Genomic DNA, 18,304 nt, shown 5'->3' with positions numbered 1-18,304 from the left:
ACTGAGAACCTGTGAGGTGTAGCAGATGTCTTTTCAGTGATGGCATCCTTGATGTGGAATGCTCTCTGCAAGTACTGTATACTAGGCTGGTGCTGACTGTTGTCTTTTCAGCAGCAGAAGATCCACATGTGAAAACCCACTCCTCTTGAAACCTCTCCTAAACCAACTTGTACTATGTAAACTGCTTTAAGAACTTCTTCTTGTTGATGAAAATCAACACGTAGAGTATAATAAATAAACAACTCTTTCTTTTTCCTAGTGCCTAACATACCTCAGAGGTTCATTAAAAAGTTCCATGTCATCACTTGTGCATTAAATTGACTCATCAGATTTATTTATTTATTTGGTCACGCTACAGGTGTTAATTAACTTACCAGTGCCAGGGTATCTGCTGTTTTTTGTTTTGCTTTTTGGGGTTTTGTTTGCTTCCAGCTGCACTATAGGTGGTAACACAACCATCTCAGCAATGCAGAGTAGAATCACAGAACTGTATAGTTGGAAGGAAACCCAAGGGACATCGAGCCCAACTCCCTGAAATGCAGGAATCTCAATTAAAAGATCCATGACAGATGGACATCCAACTTTTGCTTAAAAACATCAAACGAAATACACTCCACCACCTCTTGTGGAAGTCTGTCCCACAGTTGAACATCTCTTACTGTCAGATGTTTAGTTGGACTCTCTTGTCACTATAATCCATGCACAAATCTGCTGCTGTAAAAAAGTAAATGTTTGCCTATTTAACATACATGTAAGTAACTCACTGTAATTGCCATTCGGTTCCCACCTTACTATTTTCACCTTTATATACCTGCTAAGATTTCACTGCATTCAGCTGATGAAGTGAGCTTGAGCCCATGGAGCCTCTGTCACAATAAATGTGTTAGTGTTTAAGGTGCTACTCTTTGTTGTTTCTACCCGAGGGGGGGTCATTATGGGGACAAACAGTGTGACCCTATGGATGCAACCCCAATCCCTTTGAAGGAAGGGTAGAAAATCAATGTAATACATGTCTGTTATCTCTCTCCCATTAGAATCTGTTTTGTATGCAAGAGAACCTTGAGATTTTTCTCGCAATAATTTTAAATGATGACTAGGATCTAGGAAAACTCTTATGAACATATTTAGCCTTATATGTATCTTTAAGATGCATTCCGTTTCGTATCATGTATAACCACAGACATAAAAGTGTCCTAAATGCTTTCTTGGAAAAGAATGCATTCCTGAAATGGAGCGTTAATGAGAATTCTGGGTACTGGGTACTATGACAGTAAATCAAGACTAGGAGCTGGAATGTGAAGGAAAGATTAAATGTCCATTAGAGGGTGACATCACTGAGAGTAAAGTTGATGCAGTTAAGCAATGTGGGCCAAAGAATAACAATGAGGATATAACCCACCGATGAATCTGAAGGCAAGGGAGTGTGATTAAAGCCTTCATTATGAAAAAAGAGAGAAAGCAATTTAGGTAAATTCTGCAGATGTATGGAACTTTATGTCATAACAGCAGCTTGCGTGTTGAGGTCCCCAGGGCCACCCCTCACATATCACACAGAAATTTTGTTTAAGGTTTTTAGCATAAGGTTTTTGGCATAATTTTTGGCCACAACTTTATTAAAACACAAAAATGTGAGTGGTTGCTTAGGCATTGGTTGCGACTATCTGCCCCCCAGTGGGGGACAGACTGACATTCCATACGCCTGCGAAAGTCAGAAAAGGGGAATACACTTGGGGGTAGCGATGGAGCAGGGAACCTGCCCTCAGCCCTCCCCAAATGCAACCAGGGGCTGTTGCGTGGCCCTAGCCCCTTGACAGGGTTCGGACAAAAGCAATGGTGATCCCCTGTATTCCTTTAACGGAATCCCTTGCAGCAGCAGCATTAGAGGGGCAGGCATAGCCAATCCATGCCCCTCAACCACGCAAACCATAAACCAATGCCTAACCGCAACCTTACAAGTTGTGACGATTTGCTATGCAGTAGGCAAAAACCAAATGTCCCCAGCCAATCAGGCAGATGGACAAAATTCCTACCGGGCCCCTGCCCCAAAGCAGACGACCCCATGACAGGCATAGCAAGGTCAAAGCAAACAACCCTAAATATAGGGAGGGGGGCGGGCAATCCGATGCACGGGGCGAAATGAGGAAGCTCTATGCCTCCTGCAGGGAGTTTTAGCATTTCTGGTTGTCAATCAACAAATGGCAACATTAACTTCATCCCAACACCAAGGGAAGCCCAATCACAACAGTGGCCAACGATCAATTAGCCCACCCCACAACTTTGGAGTGCCCTGTCGGCCCCCACCGCAACACGTGCTCTCCATGTATATTTTCTAGGCATCTGCAATGAAAGCTTCTTCTAGCTAATTCAAAACAATTCCCACCCCACTAATTTTCATTTATACATTGGGCCACCTGACTGCAAAGTTCCCATTTTTAGACCCCCTTGTCTCTAACCTTTCTGAGTCCCCCCCCACGTGTGTGTGCGCGCCCCTTTCTTTGGTTGATCCTTTCCATTACTCCCACTTGTTTATTTATTTGAAACATCAGTAGACTGCATTTCATTACCTCCAGTTTATTTTTCTTCATTCACAACACTACATCCAGGTGACAGCCCAGGTACTGCACAGCCTTTTCTGATTTAGTTGTTGGGGAGGAACAGAGCTGAGTATCATCAGCATAACGATGGCACCTTACCCCAGACCTTCTAATGACCCCTCCCAACAGCTTCATTTAAATGTTTAATTCCCATAGAGATAAAAAAGCAACCTGTGGCATGGCTTTCCCCTGCTGATCTTCTCTCTGGTCCCTAATTAGCCAGCTGCCTAATCTTTTCTCTTCCTACTAGGACCCTGTCTTCTCTAGGTCTCAGTCTATTCAGAAAATCTTAAGGTTGGCCCTTGCTCTTAAAAGTGGCACCAGAGGCAGAGTGCAGTGACAAATTATTAACTCTATGGTGCCTATTGTCAGTAAGGACTGTTGAATTTTGTTTCTCATCCCAATCTCCTCTCATTTAGCTTTCCATGCCCTCCTGTCAACCACCAGTAATAGCATGCAATCAGAACTCATTGTTAAGTTACACAAAGAAAGTCAGTAACAAATCTAACAATTCATAGCAATATCATGACATTGCAAAGAGAACATTTTCTACCATGTTGTTTTGAGAGAGAGTGGTTCTCATTTAAAACTCAACAAGCACACTTCTAATAAACCAAGGTTGTTGAGAAACAAAGCAATCAGTCTAAAATGAGTGGTCTCTCTAAAATGATTTTTCCCTCCACTTTCTCTGATAGGAAACCGGTTAACAGAACAATAACATTTGAGCTGGGGAGTAGTATGGATTAGCTGTTATAATGAAGGTGATATAGCAAAAGTGCACTTACAATTATTTCGCCTCATAATGTAGCATCAAGTGCGAGGGCAAATAGCACTGAAGGCTTGTCTCATAATGGATAATTTAAAAATGGAACGAAAAACGGCACATCTCAAAGCAAATTGGCTGCTGTTCATGCACTCCAGTCCCTGTCTACGTACAGCCCGGATTTGGAACAAGCAAAGGAAAACCAGGATGCATAACTGCATAGCAAAGTCCCTTCCATACGATATCCTACTTCTCTTCCCTTTGTAGTTTACTGCTGATTTTAATTATTTTTAAAATATTTTTAATTACTTGATTTTACTGTTTTTATTTATAGTTTCAATATATCCTCCAAACCACTTAGTGGTTTTGTTGCAGTCAAGCAGTATATAAATTTTGTTAAATGGATAAATAAATCTAAGGTAGGGGCTGATCCCTATATTATTTGTAGATGCTTCATCATACCCTCCAACATTTATCCAATGAAAATAGGGGTGTCCTACTCCATAATGGAATAATACTTATTTATATATATAGCCAGCCCATCTGACTGGATTGCCCCAGCCACTCTGGGAAGCTTCAAACATATAGTAAAAGGTAAAGGGACCCCTGACCATTAGGTCCAGACGTGACCGACTCTGGGGTTGCGGCGCTCATCTCGTTTTACTGGCCTAGGGAGCCGGCGTACAGCTTCCGGGTCATGTGGCCAGCATGACTAAGCCACTTCTGGCGAACCAGAGCAGCGCACGGAAACGCTGTTTACCTTCCTGCCGGAGCAGTACCTATTTATCTACTTGCACTTGACCGTGCTTTCGAACTACTAGGTTGGCAGGAGCAGGGACCGAGCAACAGGAGCTCACCTTGTCGTGGGTATTCGAACCACCGACCTTCCGATCGGCAAGTCCTAGGCTCTGTGGTTTAACCCACAGCATAATAGAACATTAAACATTAAAATCTTCTCTTCACAGGGCTGTCTTCATATGTCTTCTAAAGGCTGTATAGTTTCTTATTTCCTTTGCTCGGGGTGTGTGTGTGTGTGTGTCACATGACTCCATACCCTCCAACATTTCTCCAATGAAAATAGGGACATCCTAAAAAAAAGCAGGACATTCCGGGATCAAATCAGAAATCAAGACGGCTTCTGTAAATCCGGGACTGTCCCTGGAAAATAGGGACACTTGGAGGATATGTTTCATTGTTTGCTTTTACTTTTTTTCATACAACAGCTGTTCTGTGACTGGGTTGGGCTGCGAAGAGGTGGAAAGGGAATTACTGGCAGACAGTCTGAATGGATTGACCCTCTTGATCATATCTCTGGAGACCTTTGATTAGCAATTTGTATGATGGAAGGAGTTAGCTCCTTCCAATCTATGCCAAGAGTGGGAAGGAGAGGAAGAAAGGACCTTTTGCAGAACTGCCAGTAGATTTAAGGATGCCCATGATCTGGACGTATTGAAATTTACCAGCAGCACAAGGCAGGAGAGTCCTATAAAGGACAACATCCAGATGGACAACAATTTAACCTTTAATGTGATTGTTGATGAATTAACAATGGTAAAAAAATTAGTGGGAAAGTGCTTTGTTTGGCCACAAGAGAGATTAGTTACTTGAATACAGGCCAATATATGTGCCAATGGACAGTAATTCATCATGGAAAATATGGGGAAATGTTGTTGCTTTAGGATGAACGGCTTTTGAGGTCTTCCCTGTAGCATAAAGCTGGGAAATATTTAGAGAATGAGCAGTGGGGTGGGTGGGCGTGAACCGCTTATGACTAGTGCCAGGTTCACTTCCTCCCAGGGGTGCCAACTTGAATAAAATATTGTGGGGGCCCAGATAAGCCCCGCCCTGCATAACTGATCACATGGCACAGTGCACACACACCATTTGAATGGGAATGCCCATCAACTGTGTGGGGGCCCAGCCCCAAATATTTTATTGTGGGCGCCAAAGCTGGCTCCTATGCTTCTCCCCAGATTCTGACACAGTGAAAGCTAGTGTGGTGTAGCGGTTAGAATGCTAGACTATGACTTGGGAGACCAGGGTTAAAATCCCTACTCAGCCATAAAGCTCATTGGGTGACCTTGTGCTAGTCACTGCCTCTCAGCCTAACAGGGTTGTTGTGACTCTTAAATGAGGAGAAGGAGAACCATGTATGCCCCCTTGAGCTCCTTGGAGGAAAAGGTAGGACATAAATGTAATAAACAAACAAGCAAGCAACTCATAGGCTTGCTTACCATTATATCTGAACCAGTGCTTATGGTTTGTTTCTCACCAAACAATGAACAGAAACCAAGGTTTATTTTTGGGTTACTGGTCATGGTTTACTTGGCTTGCTGGTTATCTCCACCTGTGATACTTGTGTCCCAAAGTCCCATGACCTACACCCATGATTGTTTTGAGTTCTAGGTTGAGTTTTCTTGCAACCTGCCAAACTCTGCTGCAAATGCCCTTTAAAAACAAACAGACAACATTCAGTCCAAATTTCTAAACTTCAGAAGAAGTCACAATATATATTTTGCTAAAACAACTCATATTGCCATTTGTGATATGACTACATGAAGGCGGATATATCAGCACCCATGAACTGCAATTCTCTTTTAGAATCACATAGCTGTGTTACAGTGTATTATTATGGTTAGTTGAATAAAACATGTAGTTCTTCCCAACATTTTCAGATAAACAACGCTACAACAGCCTGGAGCCTGTACCCAGATTTACAAATGTGAGCACTGCCTTTGAACAAGAGAGAGAGAATCTTCTTCTGAACCATGTGGTGGACCAGATTGTTCCATCATTCTTGCCAATGTTACAAAAAAATAGGGAGGGGGGAATGACAGACCCAAGTGCTTTGTTTTTTCTTCACTTGCTAGCTTTTTCTGTGATGCTCTAAAGTCACAAGTGATGCCATATGAAAGCAAAACTATCAAGACACCCTCGAATGTGCGTTGGTAGAGCCAATCTTAAAGGGCAACATTTCCATGAAATTTTGACGTCTGTTTGTAAGCAGGTGTTGCCAGGTATTGCCCTGCTACCTTGGCTCACACAGTTTTGTTTTGCTTGTTTTGCTATTTTGTTTTGCTTGTAAACAAGCATAGCATTTATGCAGCAACTTGACTTCAGAGGACAAAATCCAATGGGAGAACATTACCCACCACAATCTCTTCATTGTCATGAACAAGGGAGTGGCACACCTGCTGTTCAGAAACCTGGGACCTCTGGAATGTGCAAATGTCTTGCCTTCACCTATTTCTATTATATATATATAGAGAGAGAGAGAGAGAGTCTTACAGAAGATCTTTTGATTGTCTTCCCAAAAACCACACACAACTGAAAATCCAAGGAAAGCTACTCACCTTCAAACCCCTCCTCTCTTGTTGAAATCAACTATTTTTCTTGTTTTTTGCTTGGAAAACCTCCCAGGATCATCTGTGTGTCGCCGCCCCTTTTGTCCTCCAGCACTCATTTGCACCTCCAGTTCCCTTTCCAACTCAGCAGCAGTGACCCTCCTGGCAGCAGCTAGGTAGAATGAGATCCCCCAGAAGCTGGTGATGCCTCTCCGCTGAAAGTGGAGTACACAGGTAAGGACAGCACAATGGCAGCAAAATATACGGTAAATACAACAGGTAGAGAACATTAAAGACATCTAATCATTTGATTGTATGAGCTGTAGTCAATTAAACTTGCATAAGGAAACAAATATATGTATGATGCCAAAAACATACATTCTTTGTTTTAAAATGATGCATGTGTGAGTTATAGCAGGCATAATCTCAAAAGGCACATTCCTTCCTATATAAGACAAAAGAGAAAATGATGCTTATTATCTTCAGTTTTCCTAGCTAGCTAGCTTATATCCAATGTTAGTCCTCCTCAGAATTTGCCCATTGAAATTAATGAACACGAGTAATTTAGTTCCACTAATTTCAGTGGATCTACTTTGAGTAACATTTAGTTGGCTAAACCCCCCCCCCCTGTGTGTGTGTGTGTGTGTGTGTGTGGTGATTTGAAAACCTTGATTCATAATGTATTTAATTCTGGATTGTTGGTAATCCTCTAGAATTTCTGTGGTAGTTTATTAGTTTTTCATAACACACACACATATGCACGCGCGCTGAATCAGGGCAATTTCTACTTGATTAATTGAGGAAAGATGCTTTTTGCCTAACAAATTACAGTAATATACTAAGTGTTGTAGCCCTAAAAATAAAGTGCCTTGATGGGGCTGAAGGGGGATAGGGGAAAATATTATGTGTTAGGTAAAGCACAGAAGTGTGTCCCTGTTTGTAGCTGGGAAACAGTGGAGAGCAGAAATAAATGTTTTACATATGACTCTCATAATTATTATTAGATTCAAGTGCATACTGGAAATTTAAGCTTGTACAATTAAACTGGATTCAATGCTCTGCATTCCTAATGCAACAAATCCATTTCTTAATATTCTTATTATTATTTATTAAATTTCTATGCTGCCTTTCATCCAAAGATTTGTTACAATAAAAAACACACAAAATACATACCATAATAACAAACAAAAATAGCGTCCCCCATAGTGTAAAAGGTGATAGATTGTTTAATTAGCCAAAGATCTGGGAGGAGAGGAATGTTTTTGCATGGTGCCTAAAGGTGAACCTCCCTGGGGAGAGCATTCCACAAACAGGGTGCCACTGCAGAAAACGCCCATTCTCTTATTGCCGTCCTCTAGATCTCTCTCAGGGACGCGGGTGGCGCTGTGGGTAAAAGCCTCAGCGCCTAGGGTTTGCCAATCGAAAGGTCGGCGGTTCGAATCCCCACGGCGGGGTGCGCTCCCGTTACTCGGTCCCAGCGCCTGCCAACCTAGCAGTTCGAAAGCACCCTCGGGTGCAAGTAGATAAATAGGAACCGCTTACTAGCGGGAAGGTAAATGGCGTTCCGTGTGCGGCTCTGGCTCGCCAGAGCAGCGATGTCACGCTGGCCATGTGACCCGGAAGTGTCTCCGGACAGCGCTGGCCCCCGGCCTCTTGAGTGAGATGGGCGCACAACCCTAGAGTTTGTCAAGACTGGCCCGTACGGGCAGGGGTACCTTTACCTTTTTAGATCTCTCTCAGAGGAAGCACATGAAGGAGGGCCTCAGATGATGACTTTTAATGACTTTTGCTATTAGGAAAATAATGTGCAAATACTGAAAAGTGTGGGGAAAACATAATCAGTGGGAACACGTGTAAACACCTGCAAGCAAACCAGGATGAATATTCATTGTTGTGAAACTACTACCTACAAAATCAGAATGAATGCTCAATAAAGACTGGACATAGTCTAATCACTGTGTAAGCGAATCAGAATGAATGGTCATCTGGACTGGAGGAGCCCTGTTTGTGTAGTGTGTACCATCACAAATGTGGTACAAACATAGTATTTGTGCAAATCTGCCCAAAACAGTCCCTGCCTTGCATTATGTATTTCTAGTTAGTCACCCAAGCATGAGTTTTTAAGGTCACTGGACACAGATTGTTTCAAGGAAATGGCAAGGGCAGGAGGAATAAATATTGCTTCTCCTACACCTTTTAGCTCCTACAAAGAAGCCAAGCCGGATGCCCAAACAAGTGGCTGCAGTGACTGTTTCCTCTGCTATGTCACAGGAAATGGTGGGAGAGAGAATTAATCATAGGAATGGTGCTAAAATTTTTGCTGAAGCCTAGCCATGCCTCAATTGAAAACTGGGGATTTGCATCTTTGGGCCCTTATCATATTACTTTGTGAAGCCATGGTTGGCTGCACACATCTACAGATACCTACAAATGCAAATGTGGGAAGCCTAACAAGAGACCACAATATTCAGAGAAAGGGAATGCACAGTCAGAAGTGTGAAAATCTGCAGAATGCTCATCTCTGGAAAACATACACCTCTCTACATTGCTTGCATTTTCACACATCCAAAGGCAAACTTGGCCTTGATTACAGGGCATCTCAGCTCAGGAAGAGTCATTACAAAGGATTGAGAATAGGCTTTATAAGGTTTATTATAAAGCATCCAGAGTAGTAAACACCAACCTTTTAAAGATTTCATCTTAATGTTGATAAGAACATAAGAAGAAGGGCCTGCTGGATAAGGCCAGTTGCCCATCTGTTTTCACTGTGGCTGATCAGATGCCTGTGGAAAACCCACAAGCAGGATTCAAGCACAAGAGCACTCTCCCTCCTACTACTCTTAAAAAAACAACCAACAGAAATCTAGCATAACAGATGAGACCCACCATAAATCAGACCATGTGTGGGTCCTAATCTACTTGTTGGACCAATACTCTAGAGGCCAAATAACGTGGGAAATGATGTAGGCATTGAGTAATTATTTATTAATTTTTAAAAAATATTTATAATAGCCCCTGCATATAAATTATCAATGTGGTGCAAAACATAAAGTCAGCAGAACATGAGACTCTTAATCTCAAGGTCGTAGGCTTGAGCCCCATGTTGAGTAAAAGATTCCTGCATTGCAGAGGGTTGGACTAGATGATCCGTGTGGGCCGTTCGAACTCCACAATTCTATGATTCTCATTTTAGTTTATTGGCTCTCGTCCAGTCCTTCACTGCATTCAGGCATTGGTCCAGGGCTTGCACAGCCTGTCCTGATTAAGATGTTATGGAGAAATAGAGCTGTGTGTCATCAGAGTAGTGATGACACTGTGCTCCAAAACTCTGAATGACTGCTCCTGACTCAATTATTTAGATGCTAAATAGCACTGGGGACAAAATAGTGCACAGCAGAACCCATAGCACAATGACAGCCACCAAGGAGCATTCTGCCAATGCTCTTTGGAATCAGCAGCACAGGCAGGAATTGAAGTAATACAGTGATTCTGATAGCCATCCTGAACAACTGGTCCAGGATACAATGGTTAATGGTATCAAACACAACTTAAAGATTGAGTAACACAGGGTTGCTTTTCAAAAAGGAAATCTATCAGGGAGATCAAGGCTGGTTCAGTCCCAAAACGTGGGCTAAACCCAGATAATTAGTACTGCCCAAGAACATTTGCAGTCGCTCTGCCGCAACCACTGCCTTTCACCCAAAAGCAAATATATTATAAGCAAGAGGTGGAGACGAGCAGGATGAACGCGATGGCAAAAGGTTGGAAGGCTGAAGAAAAGAAAAGGGAAAAATGCCAGGGAGAGGTGTGTGGGAGGTTGACAGCCTACAAACATCTCAAAGGATTTCAGAACTGTTGTCTGGATTAGGTAAAGGGCTGGATAAGGGCCAAGAAACTGATGCTGAATCCTGACAAGATTATGGTGCTGTGGGTAGGTGGTTCTCAGGTCTGGGAGCTTGCTGTTTTTCCTGTTCTGAATGTTTTGGCACTCCCTCTGAAAGAGCAGGTGCACAGTCTGGGAATACTCCTTGATCCAGCTCTGTTAATGAAACCTCGTGGTACTAAGTCCCTTTTACCAGCTTAGGTTAATTTGCCCAGTTGTAGCCATTCCTGGTTAGGGATAGCCTAGCTGTGGTGAGTCTTCCAGCCCTGTTAGTCTTCCAGTTGTACTGCTGTGGTAAATTATATGTGGGGCTGCCCTTGAAGATGACTTAGAAACTTCAGAATTCTTGAAGCTGAATTCTGCCTGGTGTGGATAGCAGGATGCATATTAGAAGAAGAAGAAGAAGAAGAGAAGAGTTTGGATTTGATATCCCGCTTTATCACTACCCGAAGGAGTCTCAAAGCAGCTAACATTCTCCTTTCCCTTCCTCCCCCACAACATACACTCTGTGAGGTGAGTGGGGCTGAGAGACTTCAGAGAAGTGTGACTAGCCCAAGGTCACCCAGCAGCTGCATGTGGAGGAGCGGAGACGCAAACCCGGTTCCCCAGATTATGAGACTACCGCTCTTAACCACTACACCACACTGGCGGTGATCAATTCATAAAGAATTACATTGTACGCTTATTCAGTTTCAGGCACAATTCAAGGTACTGGTTCTTAACTTTTAAGTTCTAAATAGCTTTGAATCTACTTTACGAAAGAAGAATGAGTTAGTTGTATGCCTGCTGTCACTAAACCTTTCCCACCCCCAATATGGCAAAGATAATAATAGTAACTCACATTGCAGGGATGTTCTAACAATAACTATCAGAATACATGTGACACTCTTTGAGCATTTGGGGGTAAGTATTATATAAATATTATTCCGCCAACTTTCAGCCAACCAGTGCATATCTTCAACCAGTGCATACAAAATTTGGCTTGTGATACATCACATTTCCCTTCAAGAGCTAATGGAGATAGGGATAATATGGTGCGGCAAAAACTGAACTTTTCATGTGGCATTAAGCCCAGTGTCTTACAGGTTACCCACCTTGCAATCAGCAGTAAAGTACACAGGCCTTAGTGTTGGAGAAAGGCACTCTGAACATTCTTAGAAGCAGGTCCTTGAAACCTGGTGTGGAAGAAAGGTCCCAGTTTGCATATATATTTTCACCCATCACTTTTTATTTCAGAGAGGTAGTTGTCTTAAGACTACAAAATCGTCAAGGACTCCTGTTGCTACTTAATTTTACAGGATCTGCTTCCTGTGTTCATTGGGACTTGGTAAGCACATTCTCTAGTAAGTGCATTCATTCAATATAATTTAGGCCACTTTTTGGAGCATAGTGAGCATCTGAACAGGGAGAAGCCATGCAGTATACCTAGACCAGTGCTTGGAGACAATGGTGAGATGGATGAGTTAAAACAAGCTGAACTTGAATCCTGGCAAGACAGAGGCACTGCGGGTGAGTGGTTCCCATGTCTGAGAAATTGGTCAATTGCCTTTTCTGGATAGGGTTGCACGTCCCTTGAAGGAGCAGGTTGACAGTCTGGGGGTTTGCCTGGATTGAGTTTTGTCATTGGAGACCAAGGCAGCCTCAGAGGCTAGAAGCACCTTGGACTGGGAAAGCTTGGCCACAGTAGTTCATGCACTGCTTACATCCAAGACTGGATTACAACAATGTGTTCCATATGGGGCTTCCCTTGCACTTAATCCAGAATGCTGTGGCACAATTTCTGGCAGGAGTGAGACCTTGTCAGCATATAATGCCTGTGCTCAGAGACCTATACTGGTTGTTGACTTGCTACTGGGCCAAGTTCAAGTATATAAAACCTTTAACAACTTGGGAGCAGTTTACGTGTGAGATTGCCTTATGCCATATACCTGACTGCTTTGATCTGTGGAACTGGCACTGCTACAGGTGCCACATAATACCCATTCTGTACTTGTAAGAAATCCATCTTAAGTGTGGCAGTACTTAACTGCCTGTTTATTGACGTCAGACAGGTGCCTTCACTGTACTCTTTTTGAAGCCTGCTTTTTTAAAAAAACAACAACACAAACCCCAACATTCTTGTTTAGGCAAGCCTGCCCAAATATGTGGCATGTTGGTGTGTTTTAACTTGGTCCTTAGCTTATAACTATTTTTTAATCACTCTTTTAATATGTCACAGCTGTTTTATTGATGTTATTGTTTTATTCTTTTAGTAAACCACTTTGAGGTTTCTTCTTCTTAGTAAAGAGGTATGCAAATTCCACGAAATAACTACATGGAACACTGAAGGGGGGTGGAAGCAAACGTTTGGAGCTGCAGCCCTAACCGGTTTACTGTGCGGCACCAGCCTTTCAGGGTGCTTCAGTTGCAACAGCAGCACGACTGTCTCAATAGCATCTGGATTTATTTATTTAATTTATTTTAAAAAAGGAAATAGGTTCTTCCACTGCTTGCCTGTCGCCCCCTCCCCCCGCTACCCCTTTCACCCAACCCAAAACTCATCTCGAGTATAAAATACCCTTTATTATTTAAAACGGCCAAATCTCCCTCCTCCTCTGATCCGAGCAGCGTTGCACATTTCGGTGGTGCTGCGGTGGGGCGGGCGGGGGGGAGAGAGAGGAAGACGAGATGGGTGGCGGTGGAAAAGCGGCGGGTGCCGACGTCATCGCCACCGACGTCACCTTTCCCCGAGCCCACGCAATCGCTGACGCCACACCTCCCCCTCCCTCCCCAACTCTACCTTCTCACCCCCCCCACCACCCTACGCGTGATGCTTGCAACTCCCCCCTCCCGCAGGGGGAATTCTCCTCTACCCGGGCCTGACATCACTCCTCCCTCACTCAACAGCCCACCAAAGTAGAGACTCCGGTTTAGCGACGGCCTTCTCCTCCCGCCATGTTAGGAGGAGGAGGAGGAGGAGGAGGGGAGGTCGGCGTAACACGGAGCCGCCCCCGCCTGCCCGGGTAGCAGCAGCAGCAGCAGCAGCTCCTCCTCCTCGACGGGCCACTGCATGGAAAGGCTGGGAGCGATGAGCGAAACCGCAGCAGCCTTGGAGGCTTCGGCTGACTAGGGGAAAGGCGAGCGAGCGAGGGAGGGCGAAGCTCCCTCCTTTCTCCCTCCCCCTCCTCCTCCTTCCCGTCCCCTCAGCACGAGGGGAGGGGAAGAGCATGAACGGCTGCCCCGTCCCTGCCCGCCGCGGCGCCGCTTGGGCGAGAACGAGGAGGAGAGGCGGAGGAGGCGGAGGTGGAGGAGGAGCGCGGCGGCCGCCACCAGGACGACGACGACGACAGCCGCCGCCGCCGCCGCCGCCACACAGTCATGGTGCCCTTCGCGCCGCCGGAGGGCGCGGAGGAGCCTCAGCCTGAGCCCGAAGCGGAGCCCTCCTCCTGCCCTCCTCCGCCCCCGCCTCCTGCCGCCGCCGCCGCCGGCCTCATGGAGATCTCCGGCGGAGGAGGAGGAGGCGGCGGCAGCAGCAGCAGCCCAGGCGGAGAGGTGAGGGAGTCCCGGGCTGGGTTTTCTGAGGGAACTTGAGGTAAAAGGTTCTGAGGGGGGATCGGGCGGGCGGCAGGCAGAGGCAGCGCCGGCTTAAGAGGAGGGGGCGTGCGTGGCGCTGCCGGTGGTGGGCAGTGAGGGAGGCGGAGGGGAAAGTACCGGCTAGCCGCTGTTCTCCCATCCCTTGGTGCTTCGTCTCCTCCTCTCCCCGCAGGGATGCGGGAACCGGTTCCGGAGGGGTCTGAGGGAGAAGGGGCCGGCGGGGGGCGGCCGGGTCGTGAGAGGAGTTTCGTGACACCAAGTCGACACCCCCCACCCCGTTTTCATGCGTTCCCTGCGGTATCTTTCATGCCACCCCCCCCATCTCCCTTGACTCCACCTGGTCCTTCAACTTGTCTTTTGCTTGCTTACCTGCCGCCTCCTTATTTATTTATTTTCAATACCCCCGTTATTCTGACCTGTCCCTCTCCATCATGCCTCCCTGTCAATCCTCTATAGATTCCTCCATCCATCAACAGCTGAACTTGCGCTGTCATTCTCTTATCTCTTCTTTGCGCGCATCCTCCGCTCGCCCGTTTTCCTGCTGGCACCTTCTCTTTCCCTTTCACTAACTCCGGCCTTGCTAATTGCCCTTGCCCCCCTGAGAGGACTGAGAACCCCGACTTATTCAAAAGTCGATTTAGCAGCCCCATCAGAGAACGGGGATTTTAGAGCTAACTCACTTTTTGTAGTGGAATGAAAGGGAATCCTGAAACGGAAAGCTGTTCCCTTTTGTTTCTCTTTTCGATCTTCTCTAGCTCCGAATTCCAGGTCTCTGTTCTTTTACTGCACAGGATCCAGTGACACCCAAAAGTCTCTGAAAACTGTCTCCCCCTTTCTACAACCACTTGGTTTTCAAAAAAGTATTTCATTATCATTTTCTTCTTGTCCATCTACCTATTGCTGCCTCAGGTTTCACTTTTTTTTTCACTGAAGTACTTTTACCAGATAGATTCCTCTCCAAGGCAGACCTGTTCACATCTGTTCGTCTTTCATCCTTACCTTGACAAATTAACCTCTGCGTCCTAAAGATGCTCGGGTCTAAACAGTTGCCAGATGCCTCGATTCTACACTTCTATATCCATCTCCCATCTATTTTTATTTACAACCACTTCCTACTTTGTTCACCCTAGTTCTCCTGGTAGTTAATCCGAGACATCAGGGTCTGATGCATCCTTCCTCTACCCTGCTAGCTGTCTCCCCTTTACAACAAGGCACTGACTCTTGAGTTCGTTCTTACTTAACTAATACTTTACTCTCACAAAAATTACCTCTTTTATTTCAGCATTAAAACATATTTGGCAACATGGTGCAGTAGTGAGTTACTCCTCTTTGCTTCAGTGTTTGTTGACTTAAGAAGATGAACTATTTTGAATTTGTTGCTGAAATATCTTGCTATGGTTTGCATCTAATATCCTAATTCTGAAAGGCTCCAAATTGTCCTTTCCATTCCACAAATTTTGTTTGAACTTCTCAAAAGAGCCTGCTGCTCTTTGCCCTTGAGGTGTCTCCTCTAAGTAGCCCTAATGACCTATAGATTCCTGCCATATTTCCTGTATCAGTCCTCCCAGAGTGATGCTAACATTCCATTTTAAAAACAAGAGGTGTGGTGACATCTGTCAACTACATAAATTGGGAACAGACATAAGGAATGTTCTGCAAAACTTAGCAATAAAAATAAGGAATTACTAATGACCCTTTCTGGATGCATCTGCTTTGGAAGTTGTCATGCTGTTTTTGGCTTAGCTGATTTTGCTTTACTACTTTCAAGCACCTCAAATAAAATTCACTATATTTATTACTGTGTTAATAGAGCTCTGGGGGTCCCAGATGGCCTTGCAATGAGGCAGTGCATTATAGACCTGCATAGCTTCAGCAAGGGTGCTGCATCATGTGTTCTTAAACATAGTCTTGACCCCCCACCCCAAGCTTCACTCAAAACAAGCCCCCACTCCTTAAACATCTCTTTAAGACTGGTTCAGCTTAAAAGTCATTCAATTGTCCCATCTTTCAGATTCTTCTTTATCCTTATAAACCACCTGCACTTTGAGCCTTATTTGTCCTTAGAGGATCTAAGAACCTATGTAGTAACAGTTTCTAAGCCAAGGAGAAGCTGGTAAACCTTTTATTCTCTCAAGAGCTCATTTATTATGGAAAACAGCTTGTACAGTGGTACCTCGGGTTACAGACACTTCAGGTTACAGAAGCTTCAGGTTACAGACTCCGCTAACCCAGAAATAGTACATCGGGTTAAGAACTTTGCTTCAGGATGAGAACAGAAATTGTGGTGCGGTGGCAGCGGGAGGCCCCATTAGCTAAAGTGCTTCAGGTTTCAAGAACAGTTTCAGGTTAAGAATGGACCTCCAGAATGAATTAAGTTCTTAACCCATGGTACCACTGTACAAGGTTAGAGTCTTCAAAGTATTGTTCAGATGAATAAAATCTTCTCTGTAAAGTGGTATGCCCAACTTCTCTATCGTATACTACCATTGCCAGGGTGTTATCAAATACTGTTTGATGTCAGGATCTTTTACATTCTACCAGTTGTAACAGCTTTTGTCAGAATGGCTTTTGTTTGGCTTTCAGTGGCTTAATTTTAGCAGTCTGACTGACTTTTCCCTTTGTCCCAGGCACCATCAGAAGTGTCATTAAATAAACATTCTAGATGCATTAAAATTGATAGTTTCAACAATGTCGGAACACTTTTTTGAAAAAAAAGAAAGATACTCAGCAGTTTCATGGTAAAAAAATAAGCAGCAACTTTTGGAATCTCCTTAGTAGCTATTGCTGGAAATTGAGTGCATAGTGTGAGTTAAAAAAAATTCACATTGTGCAAGTAATAATATTCTAGTACAGAATACCACTGAATATAGAAACTTTGTTCTAGACCCCATGTTCCTGAGATTGGCAGAAGAGAGTTGAATATATGTGTTTGTTGGGGGGTATTGTTTTGTTTTTGTTTTAACTATTTATTTTGTTCTTTTATCCTGTATTTTTATCTTGTGACCAGCCCTGAGATCGGATGCAGAGCAGTATATAAATTTAATAAATAAAAAAAATAGGCCTTAAATGCAAATTTATATGCTATGTTAATGAACATTCTTATCTAAATACTGTTTCAAAAACTGGTCAGACTAGTCTCTGGTTGTTCTTCAAGTGTTTTATTGGTCCACTTCTATTAGAAGAACTCATTCATTGCTCAAGATGATATATTTTTTTATGTTGTAAATGTATGAATAAATTGAAAGTTTATTACTCTGTGAAGTAGGAAGTTTTAAATAACACCAGATTCTATACATGGAAGTAAGTCATACAGATTATGGGGCTGAACTCTAAAGTAAGTGTGCATAGGATTGAAATCAGTGGGATTTAAGCAGCATGACTGTGCAGGATTGTATCCTTAGTGTTTTATACCTTCACTGTTTATGTGTCCATAGTGCTGTTCCTGAGCACTGTAATTGCTGTGCAATTCTCTAGTATAGCAGTATACACTTTGAAATATTTCTGTGATTGAATCCTTAATCATGGTCTGTAAAAAAAGCAAAGATCAAGGACCCCAGGATGGTCAAGTCCAGCCAAAGGCAACTATGGGATTGTGGCGCTCTTCTTACTTTTTAGGCCGAGGGAGCCGGCATTTGTCCACAGACAGCTTTTCTCGCACATCAGGACACCATGACGAGTGCCAGTGCATGTGGAAACACCGTATACCTTCCTGCCTCAGTGATACCTATTTATCTGCTTGCACTGGTGTGCTTTCAAACTGCTAGGTTAGCAGAAGCTGGGACAAAGCAACAGGAGATCACCCCATCATGCGGATTCAAACCACCGACCTTCTGATCTGCAAGCCCAAGAGGCTCAGTGCTTTAGATCACAGCGCCACCCACTCCCCTCATGGTGTATGTGCCCTAGTAATTTAGGAAAATACTATAATAAAATTCATTATTGAGTATCTAAATAAAAACAAGATTGGTGTTTATACTCAAAATTGTTAAAATACAACATAGTAGCATTTGTTTAAAAACAACAACTTTAGCCTTCTTTTAAAGAACCTGTGTGCAAAGTAGCATATTGTTAGGTGCCAGTGTGGTGTAGTGGTTAAGAGCAGTGGACTTGTAATCTGGCGAACTGGGTTTGCATCCCCGCTCCTCCA

General features: G+C 43.9%; 1 protein-coding gene and 1 long non-coding RNA gene across 5 annotated transcripts in view; one reads left to right on the top strand and one right to left on the bottom strand.

Moving 5' to 3' along the window:
- Positions 1-4,252: 4,252 nt before the first annotated feature.
- Positions 4,253-15,337, bottom strand: LOC310669747. Of its 2 annotated transcripts, none has more exons than XR_014507349.1 (4): positions 14,559-15,337; positions 11,679-11,759; positions 6,711-6,916; positions 4,253-5,805 (listed from the first exon to the last, which is right to left on the bottom strand). It is a non-coding gene; the product is annotated as an uncharacterized lncRNA (long non-coding RNA). The 2 variants fall into 2 exon arrangements; XR_014507350.1 differs by lacking the exon at positions 14,559-15,337 and adding an exon at positions 14,275-14,367.
- Positions 13,367-18,304, top strand: part of RPS6KA6 (ribosomal protein S6 kinase A6) — a 58,975-nt gene continuing 54,037 nt past the window's right edge. Inside the window, exon 1 of one of the 3 annotated variants that reach the window (XM_083423579.1) lies at positions 13,367-14,115. In XM_083423579.1, the coding sequence (XP_083279705.1) occupies positions 13,942-14,115 (174 nt within the window). In that variant the 5' untranslated portion in view covers positions 13,367-13,941. Of the gene's footprint in view, positions 14,156-14,316; positions 14,455-18,304 lie in introns of those variants that run through there. The other 2 variants (XM_083423582.1, XM_083423580.1) reach the window with 2 other exon arrangements.

This window comes from Podarcis tiliguerta (genome assembly GCF_965153285.1).
Source record: "Podarcis tiliguerta genome assembly, chromosome: Z".
In the NCBI taxonomy this organism is placed as follows: domain Eukaryota; kingdom Metazoa; phylum Chordata; class Lepidosauria; order Squamata; family Lacertidae; genus Podarcis; species Podarcis tiliguerta.
The sequence above is the reverse complement of the archived record's forward strand: the minus strand, read 5'-3'. Positions and strand labels throughout refer to the sequence as shown.